Genomic DNA, 16175 nt, shown 5'->3' on the forward strand with positions numbered 1-16175 from the left:
CACCTCAGGCTGTAACCACTTCCACACGAGGTGTATGAGGTTGAATAGCTGGGACCTCAGGGGTTTGTTCTCCTGGTATTTCCACTCATGGAACCTCTGGGCCCTTACCGCTGCCATTACCCCTGATCGTGCTAGGATCTCTGCCTTCAGACGGGTATAGTCAGTGGCATCCATGGCAGGCAAGTCAAAGTAGGCCTTCTGGGCCTCTCCACACAAAAAAGGGGCAAGAATGCTGGCCCACTGCTCCTGGGGCCAAGCCTTACGCTGAGCAGTCCTTTCGAATGAGAGGAGATATGCCTCTATGTCATCTCCCAACATCGTCTTTGGCAGACAAACAGTGGCCCTCAGGGTTCGCGTCCTGTCGGACGCCCGGGCCTGGGTGGTGAGGATCTTCAGCTGGTCCACTACCTCTCTCAAGAGGGCATGATCTTGGGTCGCCTGGCTCACCAATAATTGATTGGTTTCCTGGTGTAGCCGCATAGACTCCTGTTGTGCCATTGGCTGAACCCGGGTGGCCTCCTGCTGGGCTGCCATGGCTTGTACCAGAGCTCTTACCACCTCCTCCATTGTGGTACAAAGCAAACAAACAAACAAAAAAACAAAACCCAAAACCCCAGTGCACTTTTTTTTTTAAACCTCTTTCTTCTGTCACGCTGTGAATGAAATCCCACTTCACACCAGTTGTGACAAAGCTCTGTCCTTGCCTCCGTGTGTCCCACGTTTCCTGGCAGATTTCGCTAGCCTCAGAGGCTCACTGTGACCCTCTACATAACCCTTCTCTCTCTAGAGACAAGGGTCACAGTCTACTGAGCCATTTTCATCATAAGCCAGCGAGGGAGGTGAGGAGAAGTTATCCTTCCTTGCACAGTCTCTGTCATCTCCCAGTCTCAGTGATTAATCAGGGGGCAAAAGGCGGGGAGCCTGGGCCCACCCTCTACTCCAGGCTCCAGCCCAGGGACCCTAATAGTATCAGCTATGGTATCTGACCTTTCAGGAACATGACATGTACAATTCCCTGGGCTACTTCCCCCACAGCAGCCCTCACTTCCTCAAGCTCCACTTCACTCTTACCTCAGGGCCTCCTTCCTTGTGCCTGATATGGTGTGTGCTACTCAGTCTCTCCAACAGCGCAACTTCCTCCCACAGCTCCTGACATGCACACCCACTTGATTAACTGGGAGGCTTTTAACTAGTTTCAGCCAGCCCCTGATTGGCTTCAGGTGTCCCAATCAACCTAGCATTCTCCCTGCCTTCTGGAAAGTTCTGAATTGGCCCCAGGTGTCTTAATTGACCTGGAGCAGCTGCCATTTCACTTATCCTGGTACCAGGGATTTGTTTAGCCTGGAGCTAATATATCTATCTCCCATTACTTTTCTATAGCGATCTGGCCTTGCCCTGTCACACTCTGTTGGTAGGCTAAATCTCATCACATAAAATGGGATGAGCATTGATCACGACATCTTAGCAACATATATTGTTCATCCAGTCATTTTCCATTTCTTTTGTCTTTCATCTTTTTCACAACTATATTATCGGAAAGAAGCTTGCTGAATTTTAGAGGGTCATGTCAGTGGATTACGTACATGAAAAGATTTGTTATACTCTCTTACGTGTGCCTATGCAGTCATCGGTCTCAATATGATATTTGTGCAGCAGTAAATTTGTAAATGGCAGCAGCTGATTGTATGATCTCGTAATGCTGCATTGTGTTATAAAAAGGGTGAGATGTTTTCCCTTGACTCAAACAATTCTGCGCTGAGAATGTGTTCACATTTTATATCAGGTAAAGAAGAGTTGTTGTTCTGTTCACATTGTGTTGCAAGTCATCCTGCCAAAATGATCCTCTTCATCTCTTTGAATATTTTAATATATCCCATTTGCCACAGTTCTAGTGGACTGATTTGATTGAAAGTGAATTCTACATTATTTTATAAGAACTTTACAAATGTCCTGTTTCAGTAATCTTAGTTATACTTAAAATGAAATCCTGATTTCCATGATAATCATGTTATAATGTCATTTTTTTAGGTCTCTAAATTTACCTTTCCTGAAGAATAAAAGAAGTGTGAAAAAAGTGTGAAAAAACAATTGCCTTTCTTAATGGAGAAAATCCTTTGGAGCATCCCAGAGGATGTCTTATATGTATATGCTTAAAGGCTTTTATATTTTTTTAATATAATTAAATAACATTAGGTCCTTCAAAGCTCAAACATAACATTACTGAGAATCCAAATAGTGTTTTTAACACTATATTCATAATATACATACATAGGATCAGAAACTGAGCTGTAGCCAAGGAACGCTTGGCAAGGCTCAATGGATATGTCTACACTGCAAGAAGACACCCAGGGCTGGCCTGTGTGAGCTGACTTGGGCACCTGGGACTTGGGCTAAGGGTCTGTTTAACTGCATTGTAGACATTTCGGCTTGGGCTCCAGGACTCTCCTTCCTCGCAGGTTCCTAGAGCCCAAACTCCAGCCGAAGTCCAAATGTCTACATCTCAATTAAGTGGCCTTTTAGCCCGAGCCCTACAAACCCAAGTCAGCTGGCGTGGGCCAGCCATGGGTTTTTAACTGCAGTGCAGACATACCCAGTGGCGGTTGAGGAAGAGGTGGTATTGTTTTAAGCCACTTTGCACTTCACCAGTCTTGGCCTGATCTGGTCTACTAGTGCAGTTTAGAGCAGCCTCGAGGCTCCTCTAAGTTGCACCAGTTGCCAGTGGCTGTTACAGCAGCCAGGGATCTCAAGACATAGGGCCATACCAGATAAGCCCCTTCGATAGCCATGCCCCCTACCCCATCTTCACAAAGCATAGGACCTGCAATAGTGAGTCTCATAAGGATCCCTATATGGTCCTTTTGTGGCCAGTTATGCTACCTTTAGTACTACTTTATTCTGGGGGAGTGGTACGGAGCTGCCTTAATGCAGACCAGGGTCTGGCCCATTGCGTGCTATAAAACAGTTAACGTTTAGAACAAAAAAAATTCCTTCCTTAAAGGTAAACTTGCAGTATTCATGGAAGATACCATTTTGCTGTTGTCCATCATAATATGAATACTTCATGCCAAAGCTGATTAACTGGAAGTTGCTAAGAGCAATTACTGTAACTGAAAAGTAAAACTGTTAAAGTAATGGAGTAGAATGGATTTGGGTGACTTAATTTAGAAACCATTTACTTCTGGCTGAAGTTTCTTACTATTCAGTGGTAAAGATGGGAAGCTAAATTCCGCCCAATGGCATGCAAGCCATTTGAGTCAATGGAATTACATCAGGGATGAATTTAGCCAAGTTGTATTTATTTAAAACTTGGTAATATGTAGCCAATTGCAGTATGTTTAGAAAACATTCTGAGGGAATATTCCTGTATTTTCAGGCAGAAGAACTGCATGAACTAATAGTAGTTTCCAAATGCCATGAATAACTTAAATTATTCTGTGGCTTTAGAATTCAGGAACAAGCTAGGAAATGATAACTTCACAATTTGTCAGCTGTATATGTTCTCTTTAATTCTGAGTAGAGCTGTCAAGCAATTAAAAATTAATTGCTATTAATTGCATGATTAAAAAAATTAGTCGTGATTAATTGCACTGTTAATAATAGAATACCATGTATTTAAATATTTTTGGATGTTTTCTACATTTTCAAATATATTGATTTAAATTAGAACACATAATACAAAGTGTATAATGCTCATTTTATATTTATTTTTTATTACAACCTAATACAAGTAGTGTAGTGCAATCTCTTTATAATAAAAGTTGAAGTTACAAACGTAGAATTATGTACAAAAAAAACTGCATTCAAAAATAAAACAATGTAAAACTTTAGAACCTACAAGTCTGCTCAGTCCTACTTCAGCCAATCACTCAGACAAACAAGTTTGGTTACAATTTGCAGGAGATAATGTTGCCCACGTCTTGTTTACAATGTCACCTGAAAGTGAGAACAGGCTTTTGCATGGCACTGTTGTAGCCGGTATTGCAAGATATTTATGTGCCAGATGCCCTAATGATTCATATGTCCCTTCACGCTTCAACCACCATTCCAGAAGTCATGTGTCCATGCTGATGACGGGTTCTGCTTGATAATGATCCAAAGCAGAGCGGACCAATGCATATTCATTTTCATCATCTGAATCAGATGCCACCAACAGAAGGTTGATTTTCTTTTTTGGTGGTTCAGGTTCAGTAGTTTCCGCATCGGAGTGTTGCTCTTTTAAGACATCTGAAAACATTTTCTACACCTTGTCCATCTCGTATTTTGGAAGGCACTTCAGATTCTTAAACCTTGGGTTGAGTGCTATATCTATCCTTAGAAATCTCATATTGGTACCTTCTTTGAGTGTTGTCAAATCTGCTGTGAAAGTGTTCTTAAAACGAACATGTGCTGGGTCATCATTCGAGACTGTTATAACATGAAATACATGGCAGGATGTGTGTAATACAGAACAGGGGACATACAATTCTCCCCCAAGGAGTTCAGTCACAAATTTAATTAACGCATTTTTTTTAACGAGCATCATCAGCATGGCAGCATGTCCTCTGGAATGGTGGCCAAAGCATGAAGGGACATATGAATCTTTAGCGCATCTGGCACGTAAATGCCTTGCAACGCCAGCTATAAAAGTGTCCTGCAAATGCCTGTTCTCACTTTCAGGTGACATTGTAAATAAGAAGCAGTCAGCAATATCACCCATAAATGTAGACAAACTTGTTTGTCTTAGCAATTGGCTGAACGAGAAGTAGGACTGAGTGGACTTGTAGGCTGTAAAGTTTTACATTGTTTTGTTTTTGAGTGTAGTTATGTAACAAAAAAATCTACATTTGTAAGTTATACTTTCATGATAAAGAGATTGCACTACAGTACTTGTATGAGGTGAATTGAAAAATACTATTTCTTTTGTTTATTATTTTTACAGTACAAATATTTGAAATAAAAATAATATAAAAAGAGCCGTGTACACTTTGTATTCTGTGTTGTAATAGAAATCAATATATTTGAAAATGTAGAAAAACATCCAAAAATATTTTAAAAATTTCAATTGGTATTCTATTGTTTAACAGTGCTATTAATCACGATTAATTTTTTTAATTGCAGTTAATTTTTTTGAGTTAATGGCGTGAGTTAACTGTGATTAATCGACAGCCCTAATTCTGAGAAATGACATTTTGTCCGTTTGGCATTGTTCCTAACTCAGTATCCGTCTTAATGTTAATCTAACAGTAATTGTTTCATAACTGTCCTGCTGTGCACTGCTATAAAATAACTAAAATATGTGTATTATAATATATAGTTAGAATACTACGATGTATTGTCAATGAATTTTTTAAAATTACTGAAAGGGCATTGTAAGTCTTGCTGTCTTGAAAGGTCTATAGGAACTAAACAAATCCAGATACGTGATTGTTTTGTTTGGTATCAAAACACATTTTTACTGTCATAATACTGGCATGTTTTCAAAGCATGCTGTTTTCTGGGCTGTTAACATGGAACAATGCAGTGAGCATGCAAATTCTTGAAAAGAAACACAAAAATTATTTAAGCAAGAAATATTTTTAATTTAATACAGCCTGCAATTTGTAAATTTTATATAAAAAAGCTATTTAAGTGCCACAGAGGTATTTAATGCTTTGCTGCTTTTGAATTGTTTATGATCTTTCTGGTAATTTTCCCTTGGATCACATTTTGATGCTTCTTCTGGATAGCAATATTGCTTGCTGAGAAGTGGTCATGCAAATAAAATTTCATAACCTGGATATGTCACATTTGCTGTTTGCTAATGTGAACTGGGTTGCATAATATCAGTCTCCTTTAGCTGACCAGATATAAAAATAAAATCCATAATGGCACTCTAGTTTTTGTAGTAACGCAAATGAAGAGGTGAAGGATGTGGCTTGCTCTGTTTGGATGATGCAGGATTGCTTTAAGCAGTAAGCTTACTGTTTTCAGATAGCATTAGCAGCATCAGTGATATCGCTGTATCAGTCTCCTTGAATACCGGATGCCTTTGATCTCACAGGGGAAACTATATTTAAGATCTGATTTCTTGATGGCAATGACTTCAGCAGTTATTGATGGACAGATCGGCTGTTGATGCTTTCTTCACTAGCCTACAAGATGCTGAGAGAGAGATGGCTATATGATGTTCTTTTATAAGATAGGAAATGCAATCTTTGGGGGTTTCTGGAAATAGAAAGGTCATGCAGCTTGGAACCGGTGAGCCATTCCAGTCTCTAAGTCATCAGGTATGACCTCATGATTTATACAGTACTAATTTCTAGCATAGTGTTTGTTTTTCAGTGGTAGGCTATATTAGTTTGTGTTACTGTTTATTGTTGGATTTGCTACAGGATTTAGAGGATAGACTATTTACCTAATACATAAGCAAACCAAATAATTTTTGGAAATTTAACATGCAGGTAATTGCCAGTGGACTAGCATAAGAGTACTGATTATATTTTAAATATGAATTTTAGTACGTATATAATTTTTTCCAGTTCAAACTTGGTAAAAGAGGTGATAGCTTTTGATATAACGTAAAATATAGAACAAGAGGATGGTACTGCATTTTATGTTGCATTATCTTTCCACGGCACCTTTACACCGAATTGTTAACTAATACTGTACATCACTCTTACGAAAGCACATTGTAAATCAGTTGTTTTACTCACCATGGCAGGTTATTTAAAATAGTTTATCACATTGTGTAATGGGTCTGAGTTATTCTGCAAGAAGAGATCTTTGCTTTATGTTGCACTAACAGGTTTTTGCTCTATTTCTGGTCAGTTTTAAGAATAGAAGCTCATTGAAAATGAAAGCAAAAGTTGGCAAGCTACGTCTCACTTTTAATTATTAGCGTTGGTGAGTAATAATTATACTAATGGCCTGAAAAACAGAGGTGATCAATAATTTAAATATTTAGAATTTTCCCAAAATGTAATTAAAATGTACTTTAATATGCTATAGCATTTTATTTTTTAATCATTATCAACCTTATTGAAAGGGTGTTAATATTGGGCTTATTAATATACTGTGGAGCCAGATAATAAAGCCTAACTATATAAATGAAAGCAACTGGGATGGTACGTTATGTAAGGTTTTTAATGCAGCAATAATAGCCTATTTTTATGTGCTGGACACAAAATGAAATTGAAAATACTGTAATCAGCTTAGCTGTGTTCCTTACAAATGGTGGATAAGAGTTGTGGAAAGGAGTTCAATTTTGGGCATCCTGTGTACAGTTTAAGAAGATTATATTTGAAATTATGAGATGTTTATTTTTACAAATTATATTTAGCCCCATTTTAGCAGATTCTAGCTTTTTCCCCCCAGAAGATTTCCATGGAAACATATTTGGTTATATGTTTTAAAAGTTACACTCAAGGTTGAAGGTAATGTGAAATGCTTCCTGTTACCTGCTTTACCCTCGGCCCATGACAGTTTTCACATATAATTGGAGCCCAATTTGGCAGAAATAGTAGGTATTTCCTGACCTCAAAGCACAGGATTAAATGATCAAGGATTTAAAATGTTGTTTTATGTTTCAAAAATGTAAATATATAAAATGCACAAGGCATTTTCAGTATTGTTTTGGTCTGGATTTTGCAATTAAAAGCATATTCCAATTTCCCCATAGTTTAATGACAGTCAATTGGAAATGTGTGCTGCAGAACACAGAAGAGGTCTAAAACTCCAGCACGTGCAGGGAATTGATTCAGTTAAAGTGGCTGTCACATCATTTTTAATTAAAAACATATTTTTAAACAATATTCTACTTACTGATACTGACTATAATTTATAGGTTTCCCAGTCTACTTATCCAGCTTATGTTCTTATTAATAATAGGGAAGATTGCCATCCTCTTAAGCTTGAGTAGTTTTGGAATGATTTAACTATACCTTCAGTTGCTACAAGACTTGTTTAATCTGTTAGAATTTATTTTCAGTATTTTAATGTATTAGTCACAATGAGTACATTCTGTTTCTTGGCATTGCTGTGAAATTCCTGAAAGTATTGGTTTCATGGTATTTTGGTGCTTTTCAGTGTTTTCAAGACCTTCTCAAAGGGACCAAATCACCCAAGCTTCTTTGTTCTTTTATACAACTGTAACTTAAAATGTTGATATACCTATAATTTTGGACCTGCTCCTATGATCCTCCTTGCTCAGGTAAAACTCTTTCGCCTTGATGGGAGTTTTGCCTGAGTAAGAACTGCAGGGTCATGCCCTTTCATAGAACTGGATCCTATTTCATCAGAAAAAGAAAACATTTCTATTAGTTCTTCGGGGCAGAGACTGTCTCCTTACTATGTGTTTGTACAGCACCTAGCACAATGGGGCCTACTCTTGGCTGGAGCTCTAGGTACTGTGGTTGTAAAAGTAATAATAAAATATTAAAAAATGTAAGACATGAATTTAAGGGGTATACTGCATCCAGCTGAATCTGCAAGGGGTAATAAAGTGGCAGATTGTAATTACTTGAGCTAGAATTTGTGAAGGGCACTAGGATTGACATGCTACCTCTTTTAAAAAGTGCCATGGAATTATTAATGATCATAGGTGCTCAAGATTGTGGTTTTAGCTCTCATTCAAAGACAATCCAGCAGTTTAGGTGCTAAGAAGGTGCTTTCTTGGAGGATCAGAAGGCAACAAGCCATAGAAGTACATTTAGGAAGAGCAGTTCATTTTTGGGACAACATACAGCAGCAAGATGTGTATATATAGGCTGGAGATTTGTGATCTCTACAATGTGATTTGAATAGTTAAACATAGAGGAGCCACATTTGCTTGAAAAGATAAAGGATGAAAATCTGCTGTCAGATATACCAGTGTAACTTTGGCTTAGTTGAAGTTAATGGAGTTACATTGATGTAACCAAGAGCGGAATTTGGGCCATCGTTTATAATGACCATACTTTATTTAAACAATGAGCTTGTTCTAAACATCAATAACTAAAGAATGCTATCCTAAGGAGAAAAGAGCACTTGTCAATATGACTTCCACTAGGCACACTGCTGCAACTGCAAGCCATGCATGCGTTTTATTAATCATTATGATTTTTCTGTCTATTAATATTTTGTTTATAACACTAGAACTCATAGGAGTGCTAGTCATGCACCAAGACCCCATTGTGCTAGATGCTGTACAAACACAGAGCAAAAAGACAGTCCCTGCTGCAGAGGGTTTACAATTCTGAGTTCTATAGATCCCCCGGTTCCCCTCCCCCCGCCTTTTTTTTAAGGGAATCGTCTTGTAGAAATTATCTTGGCTTTTTGGACTGAACAAGTCCCAGAAGATAAATGAATGCTTGGAAATGCTCAATGGCCATAGAAGGGTAGAATGTTTGCAGAACGGTTGGAGGGAGAGAGTGGTCTCTTCCTTCATCTACTAACTTCTCATCCCTCCACAACTTGCTATGTTGAATCTGCTTGCTTCCCCTTTCAGCCCCTGAAAGATCTGCACAGCCTGTAAGAGTGAGCATTCTGGTGCAGAGACAACCAGTTCCCAACTCTTACCTGGAAGTAAAGGCAGTGTGATGAACTATCTATTTCAGTCTGCTGTGGCTACTGGAAGGGGTTCCCTAACTGGAGGTTTGCTGAGGGTTGCCTTCCTCCTCCCTTTCTCAGCAAGAAAGAGCATACATCCTTAAACACATACTGCATAGTTTTCACCCATATCTGTTTACATAACTTGAAGATGGGCATTTTAAGGTTGGCTTCTTTGTCACTGACAAAGGAGCCAATATGGTCAAACACTCAATTGACACATGGGGCAAATGCTCATAGGAATAGCTATCATGTGGAATGGGCAGATTGTATGAGAAGAGCACGGTATTATTACAGCTCACCATTTACTTACACTCTCTCTCTCTCTCTCTCTCTCTCTCTCTCTCTCTCTCGGCTGCCATTTTTCACTTCATTGCAGCAGTTCCTTACCCTCCGAGAGCCATGCTCCTTCGTGCAGATTTTTGGTGATGGTGGGACATCACTAGGGTGAAAGGGAACTCCTGGCTGAGTTCTGCAAACCGCAAAACTTGAAACTAGAAGGCATAAGCTCCTTTAGGACTGAATTGGAGGCGCTCAAGCCCCTCCTGGGCCTGACCCACCCCACTGGGCTCTCATCCTGTTGAATGGGGTGTTCACCCTCTACTCAATCATCAGAGCAACTGCTTGGCCCCTGACTTCCGCTGTTCAGCTCTGTATTCTTCCCCTTGCAAACTTGCTGACTAGGGAGTCTCAATCTCTCGCTTGATCAGCTTCCTCTCTCCTGAAGGACACCTGTCTTCACCACTCCCCCCAGGAGATGCTTGTCCCGTCCCCTTGTCCAGATCAGCCTACCATAAACTGTACTGAGCTGGACCAGCAATTTTACCTGTCTTCATAATGGACTCCATCAGCACCTTTACCTACTGCACAGATTCCTGTTCTGTCCTTCAGGAGGTGAAACACTGTCCTACTAACTCCTGAATCCTCTCAACTCTAGCAAATGTAGGTATCAGTATCTTCACACCATCCATGTGAGAGGTAGTCCTGTGTGGGGAGTCATCAAAGCAGAATTCACTCAGCTCTCCTGTTGTGGGTGGGATGTTCCACTCCTCTGAGTTTTGTCAGTTCCATGGATGGTGCCCCGGCGAGAATTAGTACCATGGCAGTATCCACCCTTTCATCTTATGGTCACCAGCACCACTCAGAAAGGCCATCAGACACTATTGCAACAGAATACAGCACCTGTGAATGTTTCGTGTGCAAGCAGCTGGTTATGTTTAGCTCAGGGTAACAGGCATACCATAACAAACACTATAGCGGGCTGTGAAGTCCTCACTGCAGGGCCAAATCCAGTGTAGTATGGAGCATCTGTTGAATACCTCTAAATTCCACAGACAGGTATGCCTCACCAGTCACTTGAACAAAAGCAGGCTCTACGTCATATGAATGGAAGAAAGATACCCTTGTAGTTAAGGCAGAAGAGCAGGAGGACTTGGGTTCTACACGTTTCAGTTGTGCCACAGATTTCCTGTATGACCTGTTTGGAGGCTAACCTTAAATTTGTTAAAGCACTTTGAGTCGCTGGGAGGGATGGAAGATGCTAAAGGAAATACTGTATTGATATATCAATGTACTATGAGTACCGATATGTGGTATACACATGCTGAAATTAGCAATGTTCATATTGCAGGACATGGACACTTGATTGTGTTATTATGCCACTGTGTTTGGCTCTTGATGGAAGCACTACTGAGAGTGATAGGCCTCTTTTGACTGCAGCACACACAATCTCAGTGACACTGCAGCATCACTGATCTGAATAATTTCTGCAGTGCATATTCTCCAGCCTTCCATGTCTTAACTGTTGTAGCAGGCAAAACAGGATACTGAATATGTCCTAGATCCCTGCTGAGGCTGCTGCTATTGTGCATGTTCTGGGTATAAGTCAGCACATTCAGTCTGTATCTGCCTCTGACAGAACAGATTATCTCTTCCCCTGGCCCTGGAACCTCACTTTGAATGTGCGGGCTGCATCTTTGTGCTAAACTACTGTGCTGAGGAACGTCAGCACTATTATTGTGTTCTAAAATATGGGCTATCATGTGGGAGAAGAGGAGGAGGGGAGACAGCATAGGCAGTAGGATAGTCCAGTGAGTCATCACAAGAGCCTAGCAGCCATGAGAGATTCACTCATGACTAGTAGCATTCAAATTCTTTCCAAGAGAGGAGCTAGAGCTGATTGAAAAATGGAAGAAAAACAGTGAAAATTCCCCTCCCCCCCACACATTTCAACCAGTTGTAGGGAGTTCCCTGTCTAATTTTCCCTCCAGGATGATGTGAAATGAGACCCATTTTGAATTATATATGGATGAAGATTGAAAATACTCAGCCTGTAAGCCTATCTCTTGTATATGAGCCTCTAAGCTACAGTTAAACTCTTCACCTAATCAGCTGACACCAGGTAAAGTGTAAGGCAAGTTACAACATACAAGCAAACCCCTGCACCGGCCTGGGCAGCACGAATATCATCACGAGGGCTCCATACAAGGGTAGGGTTCCTCTTGTGAGGGTTCCACTTGCAAGACTGGGTCCTAAGGCTGGAGTTTCATTGGTAGGAATGGCTTAATTGCATTAACATATATTCTGAAAAGTATTGATTCCAATCCATTCCTTTAGCTTGTGTGTGTTGTTAATGGGTTTTTGTATGTCTGCATAAAAATCTTCAATAAACTGAATATAAATTAATAAACTCATTAGCATTGGGCTGTCAGGAGAGAGAGGGATGAGGAGAAAGAATGTGAGAAACTGTGGCCCAGTTTTGTAGCAGAGAAGTCTTTTTTATGTACACATTAATCTATACAGTGAGGAGATCAATGGGGAAAAGTTTTTCAAAAAATGTCTAAAGTTTTACAAGCCTCCAAATCTCACTAGCTGTACCCAAGCCTACTTTACATTTTCATTCAGTGCAGTCAGCTGAATGTTGTTGGATCTGCTGCATTTGCTGTGTCATTTGGGACCTTTCATGATACTCCGTGGGATTTGCTGACATTTCTCTAGCAGTAAATAGATAATTTATGCTGTGTGTATTGGAATCATAAGGTGTGAATTTTCATAATTTTCACGAATTTTCTACACGTTTTGTTCAGTCCTTCCTACTAAATTGGCTTAGCTTTAAAAATGAAAGTTTGAGTCATTAGTCCTTTATGTAGACTGGGGTCCTTGGAATTTATATTCTGTAAAAAATGCTTTGAAATAATGGATGGTTTAATTTCAAAAACAGCTACTAAACCTCACACAAGCTATTTTTCATAACTTTTCTACTACAGAAATTTACTAGGCAATACTACTGTTTATAATTTTTCTGTGCATTTAGGAACCCTCATTTTCAGTGGTTACTATAACATGCTTTCCATACTTAATTTTCTGATCTGAATTTTCTTCCCAGAGAAATGTTTTAAACCTTACATTTATTTTCATTAACAAAATGCAAGAATCATTACCTTTTTCAGATTAAATATACTTAGCTGGCCAGACTGTAAGCTCCACATATGAGTTAGCCAATAATATGAACTGTTTGAAGTGTTGTTGTTACAATGTTGATCCCAGGAGATGAGAGAGACAAGGTAGGTGAGATATTTATTTTTACTGGGCCACGTCCTATTGGTGGAAGGTACAAGTTTTTGAGCTTCACAGATCTCTTCTTCAGAACACTCTTCTTTCTGCCCCAGAGCTGAAGAAGAACTCTGTATCTCAAAACGTTGTACCTTCCACCAGCAGAAGTTGGTGTAATAAAAATATTATCTCACGTACCTTTTGTGTCTTATAATAGGAGCTGTACTTTTCTAGGCCTTGATATTCAGAGGAAGGATATTTCCAGTGGTTAGGGCACTATTCTGAAATTTGGGCTCAATTTCTTGCTCTGTCACAGACTTCCTGTGTGACTTTTGGTAAATCATGTAGCTTCTTTGTGTCTCAGTTCCTCTTCTTAAAATGGGGATAATAGCACTTCCCTCTTCGAGGTGTTTTTAATACATTGAAGATTGTGAGGTGCTCAAATACCAAATTTGAGTGGTAATGGAGCCGTATAAGTACCCAAGATTGACATATTCAAGTCCCCGCACTGCCTGATTTGAAGCAGGGAACACTGGGCTATCGAGTCAGCCTGTCTTTCTCTCTCTGGTCCCATGAATATTTAAACATTTATACAAAGTGGAACAGCTCCAACAGGAGAGACCGACTCAATAGCCCAATGGTAGAACACTTACCTGGGATGTGGGATTCTCATGTGAGTGACCTAATCACCAGACTATTAGCTATTCATGGATGGGTGATTGCTGTTCTCATTTTTTTTTTTTTGCAAAAATAATTCTAAAGATCTTAGTTTCCTTCCCCAGTGGAATGAAAACAAATTCTGAAACCTTGGAACTGTTTTCTGGCCAAGTGCTTTGCGTAATTGAGATCTTCTAAAGTAAACTTCTGTTTAAAAAGGGTTTCCTATCTGGGAGGAACAAGTCAGAAAGGAATAGGAATGATTGTAGACAGCAAATGAAATTGGCAGTTCATTCGCAATGCAATGCAATCATTAGAAAATGTTACCCTGAGAGGTAAAAAAAGTGTGTTGGGGAGATTATAAACTTTCATATGGTTGCCTCTGGAATATTGCATACAGTTTTGAAAGGTACAGAAAATCTGCAAAAAATACACAGTAGGGAAAACTGAATTGTTCATCGAGGTTGCCTAACTATTCCCCACATCTTTAGCCTTAATAAGGACTCTGAGAAGAATCTAGACTATGGTTATTGAGACTTTTTATTAATCTTTTCTTTTGTGGCTCTGATTTCTTCCAGTCTGTCTTCCACCTCACCAGAAATGCGTCTCTGTGGCAGTTGACCCATTAAGCTCCTCTGCAAAAGCTCTAACAGAGAATTAATTTGCCTTTTTAGCCATGTCTACATCATCTTCTGAAAATAATTAACCCTGTAATCTCTTAGAGGCTTTTTTGTTTCCCTCCCTGACCTTTTTTTATGTTCACAAAAATCTCCAGTCACTAATCACTAGTTTAATCTTCCTTTCATTTTTCTGTTTTTGACTTACTATATTATACACGTTTATGGGTCTCTTCTGTAATCAAGCTGAAAATGTAACAACATCTAGCACAGATTTGGAGAGGAGGTCAGATCACTTCATTCAAAGCTCTCCAGATTCTGAATTCTTCTGTAGTGAATTTGCTGTCCCAGCTCAATTAAAAATAATGGATGAGGAATGAATAAAGTTGAGAGTAATCATGAACTGTAAAACTGCCAAATGAATAACAGTATCTGGTGGGGTAACTATGGACAGGGCTAGAAATGGGATCTTTATACTATTGAAAAAAAGAAGAGTTCTTAGTTTTCATAGAAGTATAGCACTTGCTACTTGCTTCTAGCCTAGTGGGTGAAAGCTGAATGGATTCTGGTGGGGTAGTTGGCTGTTTCGCTGCCTATTTAGGGTGAATCCTGGGTGAAGGTGAAGGGGCAAGCCACCTGCTTGCCTTATGAAAGTGAGAAAAATTGCTGAAAGGAGGAGAGGGGATGCACCTTCATTTTATTTCTCTCCTCTTCCGTCCCCTAAGAAAACTGTGCCACTTCAATTAGGAAGTGTGATTGTGTTGGAGTATTGGAGAGGGCAGGGTTTTAGGGGTCATGTTGGAAGAGACGGTTCTGAGAGAGTCTTTAGACACACTTTTTCAAACCTTATGAAAGGGTTGGGGTGACTTCTGTTCGAAGGACGGGCAAAGGTTCAAACTGTGTTTTTTATTTTCATTGAACCGGTTTCCTGTTCCTACTTCTAGTTATTTTCTGAGTTTGCTCAGGTTTGAGTTGTGCCCATTCTTGTGTTCCCTGTAGAGACTCATTATATGCAACTTTTAACTTTGGGTTTTCCCCCCACCTTTTGGTCAGCAGCAACTTTAAAGCATATGTAGTGCCAAATCCTTGGCTGCTTCCACCCTTTGGAACTTCATTGGCTTCAGTGATGTTGCACGGGGTGTAAGATAGGGCAAATTTGATATCTTCTTTTTGGGAGCTCTTATTGGGGTGTGTATGTGTGTGTGAAAATATATATATGTTTATTTTCCCCAAGGTCAGCAGTTCTTGCTTATTTCCCTACTGATCTTGCCAAGTGATTTTCGTTGTGCCTTGTCTTACTTGTGTGTATTTCACCTGAATAGTAGGGTTGTATTTAGAATTCTTAACATGGAAGGCCTTCATTTTTCATTCTGCTTTATTAGTGTAACCCCCACGAGGTGTAGAGACCATGGCTCCTTTAAAGCCTTATCCTGAGGCAGAGGAAGTGCTGATGTTTCCATAAAGTAGTAGTCCGGGGTGTGGCGAGAGGGGGAGCAACAGGGTGTGCGTGTCTGTAGCTTCAGACAGAAGGGCTGTAGCAAGCCGGCCTTGACATAGTGAAGCAGCTGAGAACCTGCCCAAAGCCTGGGAGGGACAGAGCTGTCTGCTGGGGATGCCCCAGGACAGGACCCAGGAGGAGCAGTGTGCCAAGGAGGAATCACCTGAGAAGGACAAACCAGAGCCAGACCCAGTATCACTGTTGCCCAGAGTGACCTAGCATTGGGAATCAAGAGGGTGGTTGTAGCCAGCTAAATGGGGAGGTTGTTGGTCTGTGTGGGTTTGCAGAGAGTGGCAGAAGAGGGCACC

At 40.0% G+C, this 16175-nt stretch overlaps 1 protein-coding gene across 4 annotated transcripts in view; it reads left to right on the forward strand.

The window, feature by feature from the left end:
* Positions 1-16175, forward strand: part of SLC4A10 (solute carrier family 4 member 10) — a 266531-nt gene that overhangs the window by 55063 nt on the left and 195293 nt on the right. The window contains exon 1 of one of the 4 annotated variants that reach the window (XM_007056647.3): positions 5459-6245. The exons of 1 other annotated variant lie outside the window; for it this stretch is intronic. In XM_007056647.3, coding sequence (XP_007056709.1) covers positions 6165-6245 — 81 coding nt within the window. In that variant the 5' untranslated portion in view covers positions 5459-6164. Of the gene's footprint in view, positions 1-5458; positions 6246-16175 lie in introns of those variants that run through there. 2 more of the 4 variants (XM_027819028.3, XM_037912747.2) reach the window with 2 other exon arrangements.

The sequence above is a fragment of the Chelonia mydas genome, chromosome 11 (assembly GCF_015237465.2).
Source record: "Chelonia mydas isolate rCheMyd1 chromosome 11, rCheMyd1.pri.v2, whole genome shotgun sequence".
Classification (NCBI taxonomy): Eukaryota; Metazoa; Chordata; order Testudines; family Cheloniidae; genus Chelonia; species Chelonia mydas.